We start from the raw sequence: 18,035 nt of genomic DNA on the forward strand, positions 1-18,035 counted from the left end.
CTCCCGTTTTTTTTTGTGTGTGTTCGGGGTCGCCACAGTGGATACAACCAGATCCCCATTGCCCCACATTTTGTGCCCCATCATGAAATGAATTTGTGCCCCGTCACAAAAAGCACCCCATTTGTATGCCCCCGTCACAAACCACAAACCAATAGATTAATGTACTTTTTGTAATGCCATCAAGAACTGCCGTGAGACTGGGTTGGTCGAGTTGCATCAGGAAGAGCGTCCGGTGTGAATCCTGTAGCACATCAACATGTGGATCCATACCGGATATACTGTGGTTCTCTTGAACAAAACGGGAGAAGCTAAAAGAAATTAGTTTAAGTTAATATCAATCACCAGGTGTCTTAAAAACAGGTGTTAAATTTTTAGTTCACAGAAACTTAGAGGCTTCATACTGTCATGAAGTTGTGCACAAAAAGGCAAGAGGACACAAATGCTGAACTCACACAGAGGCGTGGGATAAAAAAAAGTGTTTGCTTCAAAAACAGGCAGAGGTCGGTACACAGAAAGGCAGGCAAAAATCAGCAGCAGTGTCTAAATCATAAGACTAAACTCGAGCTTGAAAAACAGGCACAAGGTTCAAATACACGACCTGGCATTAACAATAAGCAAGGTCTATTAGAAAGCTGGTAGCGACGATACAAAGGTATGACGAACTGGCCAAGACGAGGGAAAATGAAGGGCTTACCATACAAAGGGCACATCCACGCACAACGTATCCACACACAAACTGAAGCAACAGCATTACAGCTGTGGTGGCAGCAATAAATGCTTCAATACAGATGTAGCTGTCATAAAATACCAAAATATAAATGCAGTCAGATGTCACACATGTACTTGTAAAAGATTTTATATGATGTAAATGGTGCAGCGACAGTATAGCTGTTTTTGATATTTCAGCGGTTATGGTGATTAACAATGATGATGAGGTTATTTTCTTATCTCGGAAAACTTTTGTAGGTCTCAGCATTTTGCTGGATTTCCCTTATCTGCTGTGTGCGTGTGTGTGTTTATCAGCCCGACTGAGCTCAGCCTTCCTGTCTTTTCTTCAGGCAGCCAGCGGGCAATATTCCGCCAGGCCATGCGCCACTGGGAGAAGCACACCTGTGTGACCTTCATTGAGAGGACGCAGGAGGAGAGCTATATTGTGTTCACCTACAGACCCTGTGGGTGAGTCAGTGGGGTTTGTGGCTCCCGCAGGAAAGAAGAGCACAATGGTCAGCTTCTGTTGAACTTTCTTTTTATCTACACCTAATTATTTCCCACCTCAGTCCCTTTCCCTTTTTGTCCGCAGCAGCCTTTCACTGTTGTTCATCCACTGTGTGAGGGTTGTTATTTCAGGCCCCCGCTGATCCTGAGAAAGACGGTCATTCAGTGGTCAGGAATGTTTCCTGTGCCTCGTCAACAAGACCGTGCATGAGACACAGATACAAATTAAAGTCAGACGGCATTACAATCCCCGGGGGTGTTTTCGACTTCTGTCCCCTTTTGACTGTGCTGTTAGGGACAGCAGCGTGTCCATATTTGTTTGCTGCAGCACCCCCCGCCACCAAAAAAAGAAAAATGCACAAGCATGCCAATATTGCGTTTATCAGAATGTCCATTTCAATAAAATACCCTCGGCCATATGAACATTGTGTTCTTTATAATTTGCAGTTCTTTAATTATTAAGATTCTATTGTCTTACGGACAATTTGTACATATTCAATGAAGCTCCTCTTTCAGTCAGTCAAAACAATGTTTAACGGCATCTGCAGGAGGCCTTGTGTGTGCGTTTACATGAGGTTTTGACAAGAGTGTAAGTTTTGCAAATCAAAGAATATTTGTAAGTCACCCTCTGTGCATTTGCAGGTATTAATGAGACAAATTTAACTCCTTTGGAAGTTAGCTTTGAGTTAGCGAAAGTTAGCGTGCACGCTAAAGTCCGCTAAATGTCTTATAAATCGCTCCAGAGGTATTATTAGGTCCCAAAAACAGTGCTTTCAGTTTTAAAAGTGTTTATTTCCCATAGGCTTTTACAACCCCAAATCCAATGAACTTGGGACGTTGTGTAAAATGTAAATAAAAACAGAATACAATGATTTGCAAATCCTTTTCAACCTGTATTCAATTGAATACACCACAAAGACAAGATATTTAATGTTCGAACTGATAAACTTTATTGTTTTTGTGCAAATATTTGCTTATTTTGAAATGGATGCCTGCAACATGTTTCAAAAAAGCTGGGACAGTGGTATGTTTACCACTGTGTTACATCACCTTTCCTTCTAACAACACTCAATAAGCATTTGGGAACTGAGGACACTAATTGTTGAAGCTTTGTATTCTTTCCCATTCTTTCTTGATGTACGACTTCAGTTGTTCAACAGTCTGGAGTCTCCATTGCTGTATTTTGCACTTCATAATACGCCACACATTTTCAGTGGATGACAGTTCTGGACTGCAGGCAGGCCAGTCTAGTACCCACACTCTTTTACTACGAAGCCACGCTGTTGTAACACGTGCAGAATGTGGCTTGACATTGTCTTGCTGAAATAAGCAGGGACGTCCCTGAAAAAGACGTTGCTTGGATGGCAGCATGTGTTGCTCCAAAACCTGGACGTACCTTTCAGCATTGTTGGTGCCATCACAGATGTGTAAGTTGCCCATGCCATGGGCACTAACACACCCCCATACCATCACAGGTGCTGGCTTTTGAACTTTGCGCTGGTAACAATCTGGATGGTCTTTTTCCTCTTTTGTCCGGAGGACACGACGTCCTTGATTTCCAAAAACAATTTCAAATGTGGGCTCATCAGACCACAGCACACTTTTCCACTTTGCCTCTGTCCATTTCAAATGAGCTCGGGCCCAGAGAAGGCAGTGGCATTTCTGGATGTTGTTGATGTATGGCTTTCGCTTTGCATGGTAGAGTTTTAACTTGCACTTGTAGATGTAGCGACGAACTGTGTTAACTGACAATGGTTTTCTGCAGTGTTCCTGAGCGCACGCGGTAAGATCCTTTACACACTGATGTCAGTTTTTAATGCAGTGCTGCCTGAGGGATCGAAGGTCACGGGCATTCAGTGTTGGCTTTCAGCCTTGCCGCTTACGTGTAGAAAGTTCTCCAGATTCTCTGAATCTTCTGATTTGTATTATGGACTGTAGATGATGGAATCCATAAATTCCTTGCAATTGAACGTTGAGAAACATTGTTCTTAAACTGTTGGACTATTTTTTCACACAGTTGTTCACAAAGTTGTGATCCTCGCCTCATCTTTGCTTGTGAATGGCTGAGCCTTTTGGATGCTCCTTTTATACCCAATCATGACACTCACCTGTTTCCAATTAGGTGTCTTTGAGCATTCATCAAATTTCCCAGTCTTTGGTTGCCCCGTCCCAACTTTTTTGAAACATGTTGCAGGCATCCATTTCAAAATGAGCAAATATTTGAACAAAAACAATAAAGTCTATCAGTTTGAACATTTAATATGTTGTCTTTGTGGTGTATTCAATTGAATATAGGTTGAAGAGGATTTGCAAATCATTGTATTCTGTTTTTATTTACACTTTACACAACGCCCCAACTTCATTGGAATTGGGGTTGTACACAATATACGACAAAGAGGTTATACACAGAAATGAAACTGAGTTTGCAGTTAGCTACCAGCCTGTGACGTCACCACGCTAACGTCCGCTAAATGTTTTGCAAAGCCTTGCAGAGGTGTTATCAGGTTACAAAAACGGTGTTTTGCCAGACAGTGTCAGATCTGTTCCGACTTGTGTGAAACTCTCGTACTCAAACTACTATTGATTTTGGGGTCCAAAAATAAATATTACTGTGCTGGTGCATCAAATTGACATGGTCATGCGACTGCTTCTGATAAAATAAACCATTACGTGAATGTGTAAAATACTTATTGAATCAAAAAAATAATAATTCCCCATGGAAAAAAAATAAAGTTTTGGAGTTATTTTCTTTTCAGTTTACTGTCTCCTAAAAGACTGGCGCACAATGATGACCTTGTCAGAGAAAGATGGGGAAGAAATGAGACAAACGTTGTGAAAACGTTTTTGATATTACGATGTGTTTGAGTTATTAAATGAATTTCTTTTCGGTGGGCATTTAATAAACTTTAATAGCAGGGGTGTTGGTCAAGTGGCTAATGCACTTGGTTTCAGTGCAGAAGGTTCCGGGTTCAAATCCCACCCCTGCCACATTTCTCCATGTAATGTGGAGTTGCGTCAGGAAGGGCATCTGGCGTAAAACCTGTGCCAATTCAACATGCAGATCCACCTTGGATTTGCTGTGGCGACCCCGAGTGCAAACAAGGGAGCACCCGAAGGGACTTACTATTTAATAAACTTTAATAAAAAAAAATCATTTAATTTTGGGTGGTCATTTATCCAACTTTCTTCAAAAAAGGGGTTGGGCTGATGCTCGGCCCTAGGCACTCCAACATGCGGCTACAGTAACTTGCATTTTTCACGTTAACTCAAAACTAGCGAATTGCCTGTGGGGGTCCACGGGATCTAGATTGGGTAGTGTTTATAAAATAGGGAGCTGATATTTTTCAAGTGTGGTGATAAATTGTGCAAAGTTTATTTACTGATTTTAACTGAAAAAGCAGGAAAATAAAATGAGAAAGTTTTGTGAATAATTGCACTTATTATTTGGCACATTTAATTGCTGTCATGTTTTACAAGTGGCAAGGTTGAGCTATTTCCTTTGTTCAGAGCTTGTCTGGTTACCAGGGACTGATTAATGGTCATATCAATGTCCATTGTTCACTGTTGTTACCTATTTCTCTAAAAATATTGGTCCTATCAACTTTCCGTTTTCATGGCGTTCATCCTTGACCCAACATACATAAACATACCAAACGGCAAATGTCAGCTCTCCCCAGTTTCTCTGCGATCAAAGTTACACACACACATACACGTGCATAGAGGCCACTTCGCATTTAATATACACTGTTGGACCTTGTCAATTAGCAAGGTGCTAACTTGAATCAGTAGCAGGGAATAATCTAATTTACCATCTTTATCTGTGCAAACTGGGAATAAGATTATATTAACAAATATGTCCAAAATAGTGTATAGCTACATAATTCAAGTATTTGAAATGTTTTCAACTGAATGAACATGTATACATATGCACATAGTAATGTATTACATAATGAAGTAAATATGCATCAACAACAATCATATTTTAGTAAATTATTGCTAATAATACTCCTGTATGTGTATGTAAACAAATGGAACTAAGATTGTCTGATTGTGTTTTTGATTTTGCTTCATCAACGCTATTTTTGTTAAGTGAACAATATATTGGTGTATAACTTACAACCTCCATATGGTCAATTTCTTGCTGTAAAGAAGAAAAGATAATGCCCTTGTGTTCTTTTTTTTTCTTGACAGTTTTTTTCCCCAGGTATAACTTAACAAACACACTGGCAAAGTAGTAATGCTGAAAGACAGGCTTTTACAGAGTTGGAATACAAGAAAATGTTGCTAAAGGTAATGCTGTGAAATAGACTTTTGGGGATATATATATATATATATATATATATATATATATATATATATATACGAGGGCTGTCAATAAAGTATAGGTCCTTTTTATTTTTTTCAAAAACTATATGGATTTCATTCATATGTTTTTACGTCAGACATGCTTGAACCCTCGTGCGCATGCGTGAGTTTTTCCACGCCTGTCGGTGACGTCATTCGCCTGTGAGCACTCCTTGTGGGAGGAGTCGTCCAGCCCCTCGTCGGAATTCCTTTGTCTGAGAAGTTGCTGAGAGACTGGTGCTTTGTTTGATCAAAATGTTTTCTAAACCTGTGAGACACATCGAAGTGGACATGGTTCAAAAAATTAAGCTGGTTTTCAGTGAAAATTTTAACGGCTGATGAGAGATTTTGAGGTGATACTGTCGCTTTAAGGACTTCCCACGGTGCGAGACGTCGCGCAGCGCTCTCAGGCGCCGTCGTCAGCCTGTTTCAAGCTGAAAACCTCCACATTTCAGGCTCTGTTGATCCAGGACGTCGTGAGAGAACAGAGAAGTTTCAGAAGAAGTCGGTTTCAGCATTTTATCCGGATATTCCACTGTTAAAGGAGATTTTTTTAATGAAAGACGTGCGGACGGGTCCGTGCTTCGGGAAAACACCTCCGTGTTGATAACCATTTGTAAAATCCAGGCGGCTTTTGATGGCTTTCAGTGGAGTGAGTATATGAGAAATGGTTTAACAGCTGGACATGTTCCAACTTGTCCTTAAGGCTTCCAGCGGAGGTGTTTTTCCTGTGGCGGAGCGTCGTGGCGGCTGCGAGCCGACGCTGCAATCCGTCCGCACGTCTTTCATTAAAAAAAATCTCCTTTAACAGTGGAATATCCGGATAAAATGCTGAAACCGACTTCTTCTGCAACTTCTCTGTTCTCTCACGACGTCCTGGATCAACAGAGCCTGAAATGTGGAGGTTTTCAGCTTGAAACAGGCTGACGACGGCGCCTCAGAGTGCTGCGGGACGTCTCGCACCGTGGGAAGTCCTTAAAGCGACAGTATCACCTCAAAATCTCTCATCAGCCGTTAAAATTTTCACTGAAAGCCACCTTAATTTTCGAACCGTGTCCACTTCGATGTGTCTCACAGGTTTAGAAAAAATTTTGATCAAACAAAGCGCCAGTCTCTCAGCAACTTCTCAGACAAAGGAATTCCGACGAGGGGCTGGACGACTCCTCCCACAAGGAGTGCTCACAGGCGAATGACGTCACCGACAGGCGTGGAAAAACTCACGCATGCGCACAAGGGTTCAAGCATGTCTGACGTAAAAACATATGAATGAAATCCATATAGTTTTTGAAAAAAATAAAAAGGACCTATACTTTATTGACAGACCTCGTATATATATATATATATATATATATATATATATATATATATATATATATATTTATATATATCCGACCTTATTATTTTTTTTAAAAACCATATGGATTTGGATCACGTGCGGTTACATCAGCCAAGCTTGAACCCTCGTGGGCATGTGAGAGTTTTTTCACGCCTGTCGGTGACGTCATTCGCCTGTGAGCACGCCTTGTGGGAGGAGTGGTCCAGCCCCCTCATCGGAATTCCTTTGTCTGAGAAGTTGCTGAGAGACTGGCACTGTGCTTCATCAAAATTTTTTCCACAACTGTGAGGCACATCCGAGTGGACACCATTCGACAAATTAAGCTGGTTTTCGGTGAAAATTTTAACGGCTGATGAGAGATTTTGGATTGTTTCTATCGCTGTAAGGACTTCCCACAGAGCGGGACATCGGCAGCGCTCCGAGGCGATGTTGTCATCCTGTTTGACGCTGAAAACCAGGCTTACATATTGGCAGTAGTGCAGCAGATAACAGAATGTTTGCAGAGGAATCCTTCAAATCAGGTTACAAGCACCAAAGTTTGACTGTGTATACCTTTTGGTACATATTTTAGAAAAATAACGTTAGCCATTTGATTCTTCAATAGGGGGCCAAGTAGGTGTCAATTGAAGAACTGCATAGGGGTCAAAAAATGTTTCAATCATATTGAAAGCTCTACCACATTGTGTGTCTGATCACAAAGATTCCAAAAAGGTATAATTTGGACTATCTGTGACTGTATGTTCTGGAGTTATGGGGTAAAAACAGCAAGCATGGTGACAAAGGTCACTTTCAGTTTGTACAGGGGTCAAAAGTTAAAGTTGCTCCAATTATGGTAAAATATGATGCAAATTATTGGTTGAGTTAGTAGGATTTTAAAAAGGAATAGTTTGCACCATGTGACATACGAGGTCTATTAGAAAAGTATCCGACCTTATTATTTTTTTCAAAAACCATATGGATTTGAATCACGTGTGATTACATCAGACATGCTTGAACCCTCGTGGGCATGCGAGAGTTTTTTCACGCCTGTCGGTTACGTCATTCGCCTGTGGGCAGTCTTTGAGTGAGGAGTCGTCCACCCGCTCGTCGATTTTTTTCATTGTTTAGGAATGGTTCAGAGACTGTTGCTTTGTTTGATAAAAAAATTTTCAAAACTGTAAGGCACAACTGAGTGGACACCATTCAATAAATTCAGCTGGTTTTCGGTAAAAATTTTAACGGCTGATGAGAGATTTTGGTCTGGTAGTGTTGCTTTAAGGACGGTCCACGGCGCCTGACGGCGATCTGCGCTTCGAGGCGGCAGCGTCTCGCCGTTTCAAGTTGAAAACTTCCACATTTCAGGCTCTGTTGACGCAGTAAGTCGTCAGAGAACAGAGAACTTTCAGAAGAAGTCGGCATGAGGAGTTTATTCGGACATTCCATTGTTAACGGTCATTTTGTAATGAAAGAACGTGCGGGCAGAGTCGCATGTCGGGCTGGACCCGACCGCGGGGGGTCGCGGCAGGAAAAACACCTCCGTTGGAAATCTTAACGGGCAAGTTGGAACATGCCCAAGCTGTTAAGCAATTTCTCAGTTACTCACTTGTTGAAAGCCATTAAAAGCCGCCTGAATTCTACAAATGGTTTTCAACACGGAGGTGTTTTTCCTGTCGCGGCGCACACAGATTTGCCGAGTCGTCACGGAAACTACTCAACGAATTTGCGCGTACGTCTTTCATTAAAAAAATGTCCTTAAACAGTGGAATGTCCGCATAAATTCCTCATGCCGGCCTCTTCTGAATCTTCTTTGTTCTCTCACGATGTCCTGGGTGAATTAAGCCTTAAATTAGGATGTTTTCAGCTCGAAACAGGCCAACGACAGCGCCTGGAAGCGCTGCAGGACGTCCCGCTCCGTGGGAAGTCCTTACACCGACAGAAACACCCCATAATCTCTCATCAGCCGTTAAACTTTTCACAGAAAACCAGCTTAATTTCTCAAATAGTGTCCACTCGGATATTCCTCACAGGTCCAGAAAAATTTTTGATAAAGCAACGCGCGCCGTCTCGAGCAGCGTGTGAAACAAAGGAATTCAGCCGAGAGGGCGGGACCACATCTCACTCAAGGCCTGCCCACAGGGAAATGACGTCACCGACGCGTGAAAAAACTCAAGCATGATTGGTGTAATCGCATGTCATTCAAATCCATATAGTAAAAAAAATAAAATAAAAGGGTCGGTTTATTATCTAAGAGACCTCGTATACTTAGTTATATGTCACATGTCATAGAAACCAATGGACGTCAACATTGTTTGACCTTTACTTTGGAGACCAAACATTCAACACAGTCAGAACTATTCCATTTGTTAATCCTATTAGTTCAACCAATAATTTGCACCATGTGTTACCAAAAATGGAGCAACTTTAACTTTTGACCCCAGTACAAACTGAAACTGACCTTTGTCACCATTCTTGCTGTTTTTACCCATAACTCCAGAACATTCAGTTATAGATAGTCCAAACTATAGCTTTTTGGATTCATTGTCATCAGATACATAATGTGGTATCACTTTCAATATGATTGGAACATTTTTTAATTTTGACCCTGTGCAATTCTTCAATTGACCCACTACTTGGCCCCTATTGAAAATTCAAATGGCTAAAGTTATTTTTCTACAATATATACCAAAAGGTATACACGGTCAAATTTTGGTGCTTGTAACCGGATTTGAATGATTCTTACAGTTATCTGCTGTACTACAGGCCAGCTCCTTATCACTGAGCTGTCTGCTCTACAAGCAGTATAATTAAGCAGTAACTTGTTTTCTTTTTGCAAAAGTCAGTTTTTGTTAAAACACACATCCAAAAGTGATGGATGATTGAAACAAATGCAAGATATGTCTACATACATTCAAGTAAAAATGTTAGTATGAACATGTGTATACATAGTAAATTAAATAATGAATGGATATAATTACATTAATTCATACATTGTGCTGAATGTACATCGACAACTATCATACTAAGAAATTCGTAGTAATAGTACAACCCCTGGCAAAAATTATGGAATCACCGGCCTCGGAGGATGTTCATTCAGTTGTTTAATTTTGTAGAAAAAAAGCAGATCACAGACATGACACAAAACTAAAGTCATTTCAAATGGCAACTTTCTGGCTTTAAGAAACACTATAAGAAATCAGGAAAAAAATTGTGGCAGTCAGTAACGGTTACTTTTCTAGACCAAGCAGAGGGAAAAAAAATATGGAATCACTCAATTCTGAGGAAAAAATTATGGAATCATGAAAAACAAAAGAACGCTCCAACACATCACTAGTATTTTGTTGCACCACCTCTGGCTTTTATAACAGCTTGCAGTCTCTGAGGCATGGACTTAATGAGTGACAAACAGTACTCTTCATCAATCTGGCTCCAACTTTCTCTGATTGCTGTTGCCAGATCAGCTTTGCAGGTTGGAGCCTTGTCATGGACCATTTTTTTCAACTTCCACCAAAGATTTTCAATTGGATTAAGATCCGGACTGTTTGCAGGCCATGACATTGACGCTATGTGTCTTTTTGCAAGGAATGTTTTCAGTTTTTGCTCTATGGCAAGATGCATTATCATCTTGAAAAATGATTTCATCATCCCCAGACATCCTTTCAATTGATGGGATAAGAAAAGTGTCCAAAATATCAACGTAAACTTGTGCATTTATTGATGATGTAATGACAGCCATCTCCCCAGTGCCTTTACCTGACATGCAGCCCCATATCATCAATGACTGTGGAAATTTACATGTTCTCTTCAGGCAGTCATCTTTATAAATCTCATTGGAACGGCACCAAACAAAAGGTCCAGCATCATCACCTTGCCCAATGCAGATTCGAGATTCATCACTGAATATGACTTTCATCCAGTCATCCACAGTCCATGATTGCTTTTCCTTAGCCCATTGTAACCTTGTTTTTTTCTGTTTAGTTGTTAATGATGGCTTTCGTTTAGCTTTTCTGTGTGTAAATCCCATTTCCTTTAGGCGGTTTCTTACAGTTCGGTCACAGACGTTGACTCCAGTTTCTTCCCATTCGTTCCTCATTTGTTTTGTTGTGCATTTTCGATTTTTGAGACATATTGCTTTATGTTTTCTGTCTTGACGCTTTGATGTCTTCCTTGGTCTACCAGTATGTCTGCCTTTAACAACCTTCCCATGTTGTTTGTATTTGGTCCAGAGTTTAGACACAGCTGACTGTGAACAACCAACACCTTTTGCAACATTGCGTGATGATTTACCCTCTTTTCAGAGTTTGATAATCCTCTCTTTTGTTTCAATTGACATCTCTCGTGTTGGAGCCATGATTCATGTCAGTCCTCTTGGTGCAACAGCTCTCCAAGGTATTGATCACTCCTTTTTAGATGCAGACTAACAAGCAGATCTGATTTGATGCAGGTATTAGTTTTGGGGATGAAAATTTACAGGGTGATTCCATAATTTATTCCTCAGAATTCAGTGATTCCATATTTTTTCCCTCTGCTTGGTCTAAAAAAGTAACAGTTACTAACTGCCCCAATTTTTTTCTTGATTTCTTATAGTGTTTCTTAAAGCTAGAAAGTTGCCATTTGAAATGACTTTAGTTTTGTGTCATGTCTGTGATCTGCTTTTTTTCTATAAAATTAAGCAACTGAATGAACATCCTCCGAGGCCGGTGATTCCATAATTTTTGCCAGGGGTTGTACCTATAGGTGTTTGTAAATAAAAATAACAAAGATTATGGTAAATGGACTGCATTTATATAGTGTTTTTCCATCTATATCACAAGCTCAAAGCACTTTACAGTAATGCCTCTCACACACACACACGCACACACAAACACAAACACCAATGTCAGTGTGCTGCCATGCAAGGCGCTTACTACACACTGGGAAAAACTTGGGGATTAAGGACCTTGCCCAAGGGCCCTTAGTGAATGTCCAGCCAGACGGGGATTTGTCGGGCAGATCCTCTGGTCTCAAACTCACTGCTTAACCACGAGGCCATCACAAAATATTTATGTTAAAAGTTCTTCATTTATTACTCCATAAATATTACATCCATAAATGAGGAGTTTAGATGCAAAATGCTGTAAATACAAAACCAACTATGGTACGCACATAGAGCACAAACCTCCTCCAACACTAGCTTTCAATTCCACAAAATTTTACCTTGTAAAAAATGTTCAAGGTCAGAGTCTTGTTATACGTGACTTTTCATAAGCTAAATTAGATGTGATCTACATACATTCAGGAGTATGTATTTAGTTCATGCATTTGGGTGGTGGCCAAGTGGTTAATGCGCTTGGTTTCATTGCAGAAGGTTCCGTGTTCAAATCCCACCCCTGCCACATTTCTCCATGTAATGTGGAGTTGCGTCAGGAAGGGCATCCGGCGTAAAACCTGTGCCAATTCAACATGCAGATCCACCTTGGATTTGCTGTGGCGACCCCGAGTGCAAACAAGGGAGCAGCTGAAGGGACTTACTTTTACTTGAATCAAAGTTTTTTGTGGTGTTGTCAGGTTTTTTATTTTTCAACTTTTTCGGTTTCTGAATTCTTTTTCAGATAATTTTCACAGAACATTGGTTCTGTGCTGTGTACTCAGCCCCATGCTATACATTTTGTACACCCATGACTGTACACCAACACACAGCAGCAACATCTTTGTCAAATTTGTGGATGACACTACTGTGGTTGGGCTGATTCATAACAACGATGAGACGGCCTACAGAGAGGAGGTCCTGAACCTCACTACTTGGTGCTCCCTAAATAACCTGGCTCTTAACTCCTCAAAGACAAAGGAGATGGTGCTAGATTTTAGGCGGAAGAGGGAGGACCCCACCCCCTTTCTCATTCAGGGAGACACCGTAGAGAGGGTCAGTGACTTCAAGTTCCTGGGAACATACATTTCTCAGGACCTGACATGGGGCACCAACACCAGTGCCCTTGTAAAAAGGGCACAGCAGCGTCTGTACTTTTTAAGGTCACTGAGGAAGGTCAACCTGTCACGGGAACTGCTGCTGTCCTTCTAGAGGTGTTCTGTAGAGAGCGTCCTCACCAACAACATCTTGGTGTGGTACAGGAGCTGCTCTCAGGCTGACAACAAGGCTCTGGAGAGAGTCAGGAAGTCAGCACAGAATATCATAGGAGCACAGCTGTCCTCTCTGTCAGACATCTATAACACCAGATGTCTGCGCAGGGCCAGAAGCATCAGCTTCGATGGTTCACACCCCGGGCACAGCCTGTTCTCACTCCTGCCCTCAGGAAAGAGGTACCGGTCCATCAAGGCCCGCACATCCAGACTCACTAACATGTTCTACCCAAGTGCAATACGGGTATTGAATGCACATTAGCCTATAGTCTGCACTATTAATTGCATTTATTTTTTATAAAGGTGAATGCAATGAATAGCACAGACTTCTATTTATATACACCTACTGGCTCCCTTGTAAATACATGTATATATTCTTATTTGTCTTTTTATATTTATATTTTTCATATTTACTTTTACACCTTTGCACTACGGGAGTTGTCTTTTAATTTCGTTGTACCTTGTGTATAATGACAATAAAAAGCATTCTATTCTATTCTATCTTTGCTATGCACAATTTGTCACTGGTTTTGTTGGCACTTGGTTTCCGAATGATAACTGGAAGACAAACAGGCATAAAATTGAAACCTCCATCCAATTTTGGTGGTGCTGGTAAATCCATAACAGAAAAATGAGAGTGACTGAGGCACTTTTGATTGAGATATAATGCAAAATGTACACCAAAAGGGCTTTTCAATGTTAAATTCAAATGTCCACAAAATCCACAGTCCGGATCAAATCTGGATCAAACTTTCTCAAGCGACAGTGAGTGCCAGTCTGCACCTCATTTTCAATGATTATTTGATTAAGATATAATGTAAAATATACATTAAATGGGGTTTTCAATATTAAATTTAAATGGAAACAAAGTCTGTGTTTTGGATCGACCCTTGTCAGTTGATAAAGGATACTATATAACGGCTGAGTGGAACCTTGTCATCTGATTGGTGCTTTGTATGTCACATGACATGGATTATTTGTCCCATTTGTGGTGCATTGCATTTAGAGTGCAAGTTTGGTTCCATACGTTTGGTACCATTGCACTCTGCACACATGCACACACAGACATGCGCATGCGTGCGCACATACACACACACAACGTGCACGCACACACACAAAACAAACCCACTGCACTGTGTGGAGGCTGTTGGCAGGAAGTTAGAATGAAAAGCTGGACTAATTTGTGACGTGAATTTTTTTTTTTCAGTGCACTGAGGATGTACACAGTCTTTTTTTTTTTTTTTTTGTATTACATGCACGCACAAGCGCCTACCTGGTTACGTGTGTACGCATGTGCAGGGGACAACGACTCTACTGAGACGACAATTTGATTGAACTAACTGACGCTGCTAATTCTTGTAACATACACATGCACACACATAAAATCCACTCAGCTGTAAGCTGACGTGATTTTTGGCTGGACTGAGGAACTAACTACACAGTCTTTTTTTTTTTTTCTTTTTTTTATGGAAGTCCAAAGCATCACCAGACTACACGTCACAATTTGGACTTTAGCAGCAGTGAAACACCAAAATGTAAGTCCCTTTTCTGTTGTTTATAAATTAATAAAATATCAAATGACAAGGATCTATTTTAGCCATTATATAAAACAAATAATGAATACTTTTACATTCTTTCAATGGAATGAATATTTGATTCGATGAAAGCTGGAACATACCATTCAACTTGGCTTTGCCTCCTTGAATGGTATGTTCCAGCTTTCACCTCATGAAATATTCATACCATTAAACTCATAAACATTCATTATTTGTATACATCCTACATAACACTCTCAAATATGAAATAATTTTGATCTTTCTTGAGTGTTGAATTTTTGAAAATTCATTCAATGTTAAAGATATGGATATTTCCCAGATTTTAGCTGACTTTGCCTTTTGACCTATGACCTTGAAAATCAAATCAGTTCTTCCCAATCAGGATATGAATCTTCAGTAAAAAAAAAAAAAAAATCTCATAATAATATACGAAAAATTGTAGGCTCCAGGCTGTTCACAAACAAACAAACCGGGCCCAGCCCAGCCTATAGGCAGTATGGGCAATTGCTAAGGGTGGGATCCATTCAGGTGGAGCAACACAAATGAGGGAAAAAAAATAAAGTCAACTTTCACTATTCTTTACTAAAACTAGCTAATACTATTTATCGTTTAACATCAAATAAATATAAGCCCATCTATATTATAACAGCCAAATGTGTGCATGCGTGTTAGACCTGTTCAAAATGTCAAATGTTACAAAGTCTTTTGGGCCACATATTGTTCTTGTTCCACTAATAAAATAAAATACCTGTGCCAAATTTTATTGTCATCGGACATCGTTTAGGGGTCCCCCACAAAGCAATAATTTTCCCCAAACAAGCAATGTAGTAATCCAGTAATTCCAGTAATGTTCTCCTCTGGGTGACCAATCAACCACCACGTTTCACAGTTAGAAGCCATCATATATACCTGTAAACGAAAAATAATTGCATCAGAGTTGTCTCCCATTAGGGTGACGCTGCATTGCCAGCAGAGGGAGAGGAAAATGTGTCACTCTAGGGGACCTCTAAATCTTATCTGATTGAGTTCAAAGTTGGTCTGCACCTATAAAACCCCAAGTGGAACAAAAACAACATGTGGCCCAAAGTCTCTCACAACTTTTATTTTTTCTCCATATAATATGAACAGCCCTAATGCGTGTGTATGGCTTTGATCATGACAAACCGGGGAGAGCTGACATTTGCTCTTTAGTATGCTTATGTATTTTGGGTCAAGGAAGAATGCTGCGAAAGCAGAAAGTTGATAGGACAAATATTTTTTGAGAAATTATCGATTATAGGTAACCAGTCAACAATGGATGTTCTGCTGTAATGCACCATGGGAATTTGGGGTTTTGAGGTTTTAAATGTTGTTATTATGGTTCATGTTAGTTTAACTGTGTTGCTAGTGTTATTGATTGATTGTGTTTTTGTAGTTCAATTGGATTTGTCATTTTAGTTAAGGGTTATGTTGCTGTAACCATGAGTGACTTAAGTGTCATGTTGGTACCATGAGTGAAATGTGTAGTGCTTTTAATGTCTTCCGCCACCATCTCTGTTTGTCAAATTAAAAGCACCTGTTTACAGCAGATTGCAGAAAAAGAAAAAGCTGTGCTTGCGTGCAATTTTGATCACGCAGAAACTGTGGAGAGCTGATATTTGATGTTTGGTATGCTTATTTGGGCAGCACAGTGTCTTAGTGGTTAGGACTGTTGCATCACAGCAAGAAGGACATGGAATTGATTCCCACCTGTGGCTTTTCTGTGTGGAGTTTGTATGTTCTCCCCGTCTTTGCATGGGTTTCCTCTGGGTACTCTGGTTTAAATACATGCAGGTTAGGTGAGTTGGAAACTTTATAATTGCCCAGGTCTTCCTTGCAAAAGAGATCTTGATCTCAATGGGACTAACCTAGTTAAATAAAAATGTAATTAAATTATGTTTTTTGGGTCAAGGGTGAACGGCACCAAACTGAACATTGATAGGACTAATACATTTAGATAAGCTACATATATTAGCTAACACCACTGAACAATGGACATTGATATTTACATTCTAGACTCACACGCCAATTAGTAAATTCAATGTAAGCACATAATATAATTGTAAATACGTTAACAATACATGGATGACACAAGAAAGTAAAAACACTTATTTCCATTGTGGTCCATTTAAAAAAATCAAATGACAAAATAGAAAAATAATAATAATGATAATAATAATGCTGATGATAATAATAATTGTAATAGTAATAATAATAGTGTGCATATGATAACAAGAACATAAACAATTTATAAATACATTAAAACAGTACATTAACATTAAAAATTACGTAATTAACAGGAAGTAAAAGGGTACAGTTCTTCTTCAAAAAAACTGTTGAGGTCTAAGGTTCTACAAACATTCTCAGACTCTTATGTCATTCCAACTCATTAAGAAACTGCACAATTTAAATAATAATAATGCTAATAGTTTCCTTGTCGCCCCCCCCACCCAAAGTGTCTGATGAGCCCTTCCGGATCATTACATCATGACGGCTCAAAATGTCTGGTGTCGGGTTGCGATTTACATTGGTAGGCCTCTTAATGTAATTTACTGCAGGAACAGTGGCGTTTTCTGGATTAATTTGTCCCTCACCGAGCTCCATTTCTTTATACAATCATCAACCTCCACAGTACGTGTAATTTCCTTTCATGAATTGCTGGTCATTTGAGCATCTTTTTCTGACTCCATGTTATAAAGTTGGTCATATTTGCAGACTTTTCTGCCAAACGTATTTGATCTATGATGTAATCTGCGGGCACACTCCAAAAACTCTTATATGACGGGAGAGGAATGAGTCAAACCGGAAAAGTGACCAATCACAGCCCTTGCGGTCTCCATCATTTAGCAGGCTTAAGGGTTCGCCTCCCCACGGAGGGCTCTGATCTAAAGCGGTTGTCTTTGGTTCCTCACACTCAGGGATATCTTTGTGAAACCTAACACCATATTACAGTGCAGGCAGCAAGCAGAATTTTGTTAACCCTCTGGGGTCCGAGGGCATTTTTTGGACAGTTCACTCGCCTGGCTTAAATGTTTTATGTGATCTGGCTGTGAAAAAAAAAAAATCACACCAAGCGCAAAAAAAATCATTAAACATCTTGTGTAGGGCACCAAATTAGTTAGGGCTGGCACTGAAACAAACAAACAAACAAACAAACAAACAAACAGGGGCGACTTCATTGGTAGAGGTAATAACTTTCTTTGGGGTAGTATATCTTGCTGGGCTGCGACAGCTTGTGAACAGCATTTGCAAGGAATTTCTTCATTATTCTGACTATTTTTGTGACTGGGTGTGTCTTTCACTCTTTTTTTTCTCACTTCTCTCTCTCTCTATTTCTGTTCACACTCATGATGTTATTCAGTAATCACACATCGGCCTCCTTTTTCTACATCACATGCTCTGGTTTCCACTTTGTCGTTGTCAGTTCATTGCCGGTTTTTATGCCACAGTTGGGTTTCATCACTACTTGCATG

At 40.0% G+C, this 18,035-nt stretch overlaps 1 protein-coding gene across 1 annotated transcript in view; it reads left to right on the forward strand.

Annotated features, from left to right (window-relative positions):
- bmp1a (bone morphogenetic protein 1a) overlaps positions 1 to 18,035 on the forward strand; it is a 146,776-nt gene that overhangs the window by 58,606 nt on the left and 70,135 nt on the right. The window contains 1 exon segment of the mRNA XM_034169965.1: positions 1,059 to 1,176. Within this exon segment, the coding sequence (XP_034025856.1) occupies positions 1,059 to 1,176 (118 nt within the window).

This window comes from Thalassophryne amazonica, chromosome 5 (genome assembly GCF_902500255.1).
Source record: "Thalassophryne amazonica chromosome 5, fThaAma1.1, whole genome shotgun sequence".
Classification (NCBI taxonomy): Eukaryota; Metazoa; Chordata; class Actinopteri; order Batrachoidiformes; family Batrachoididae; genus Thalassophryne; species Thalassophryne amazonica.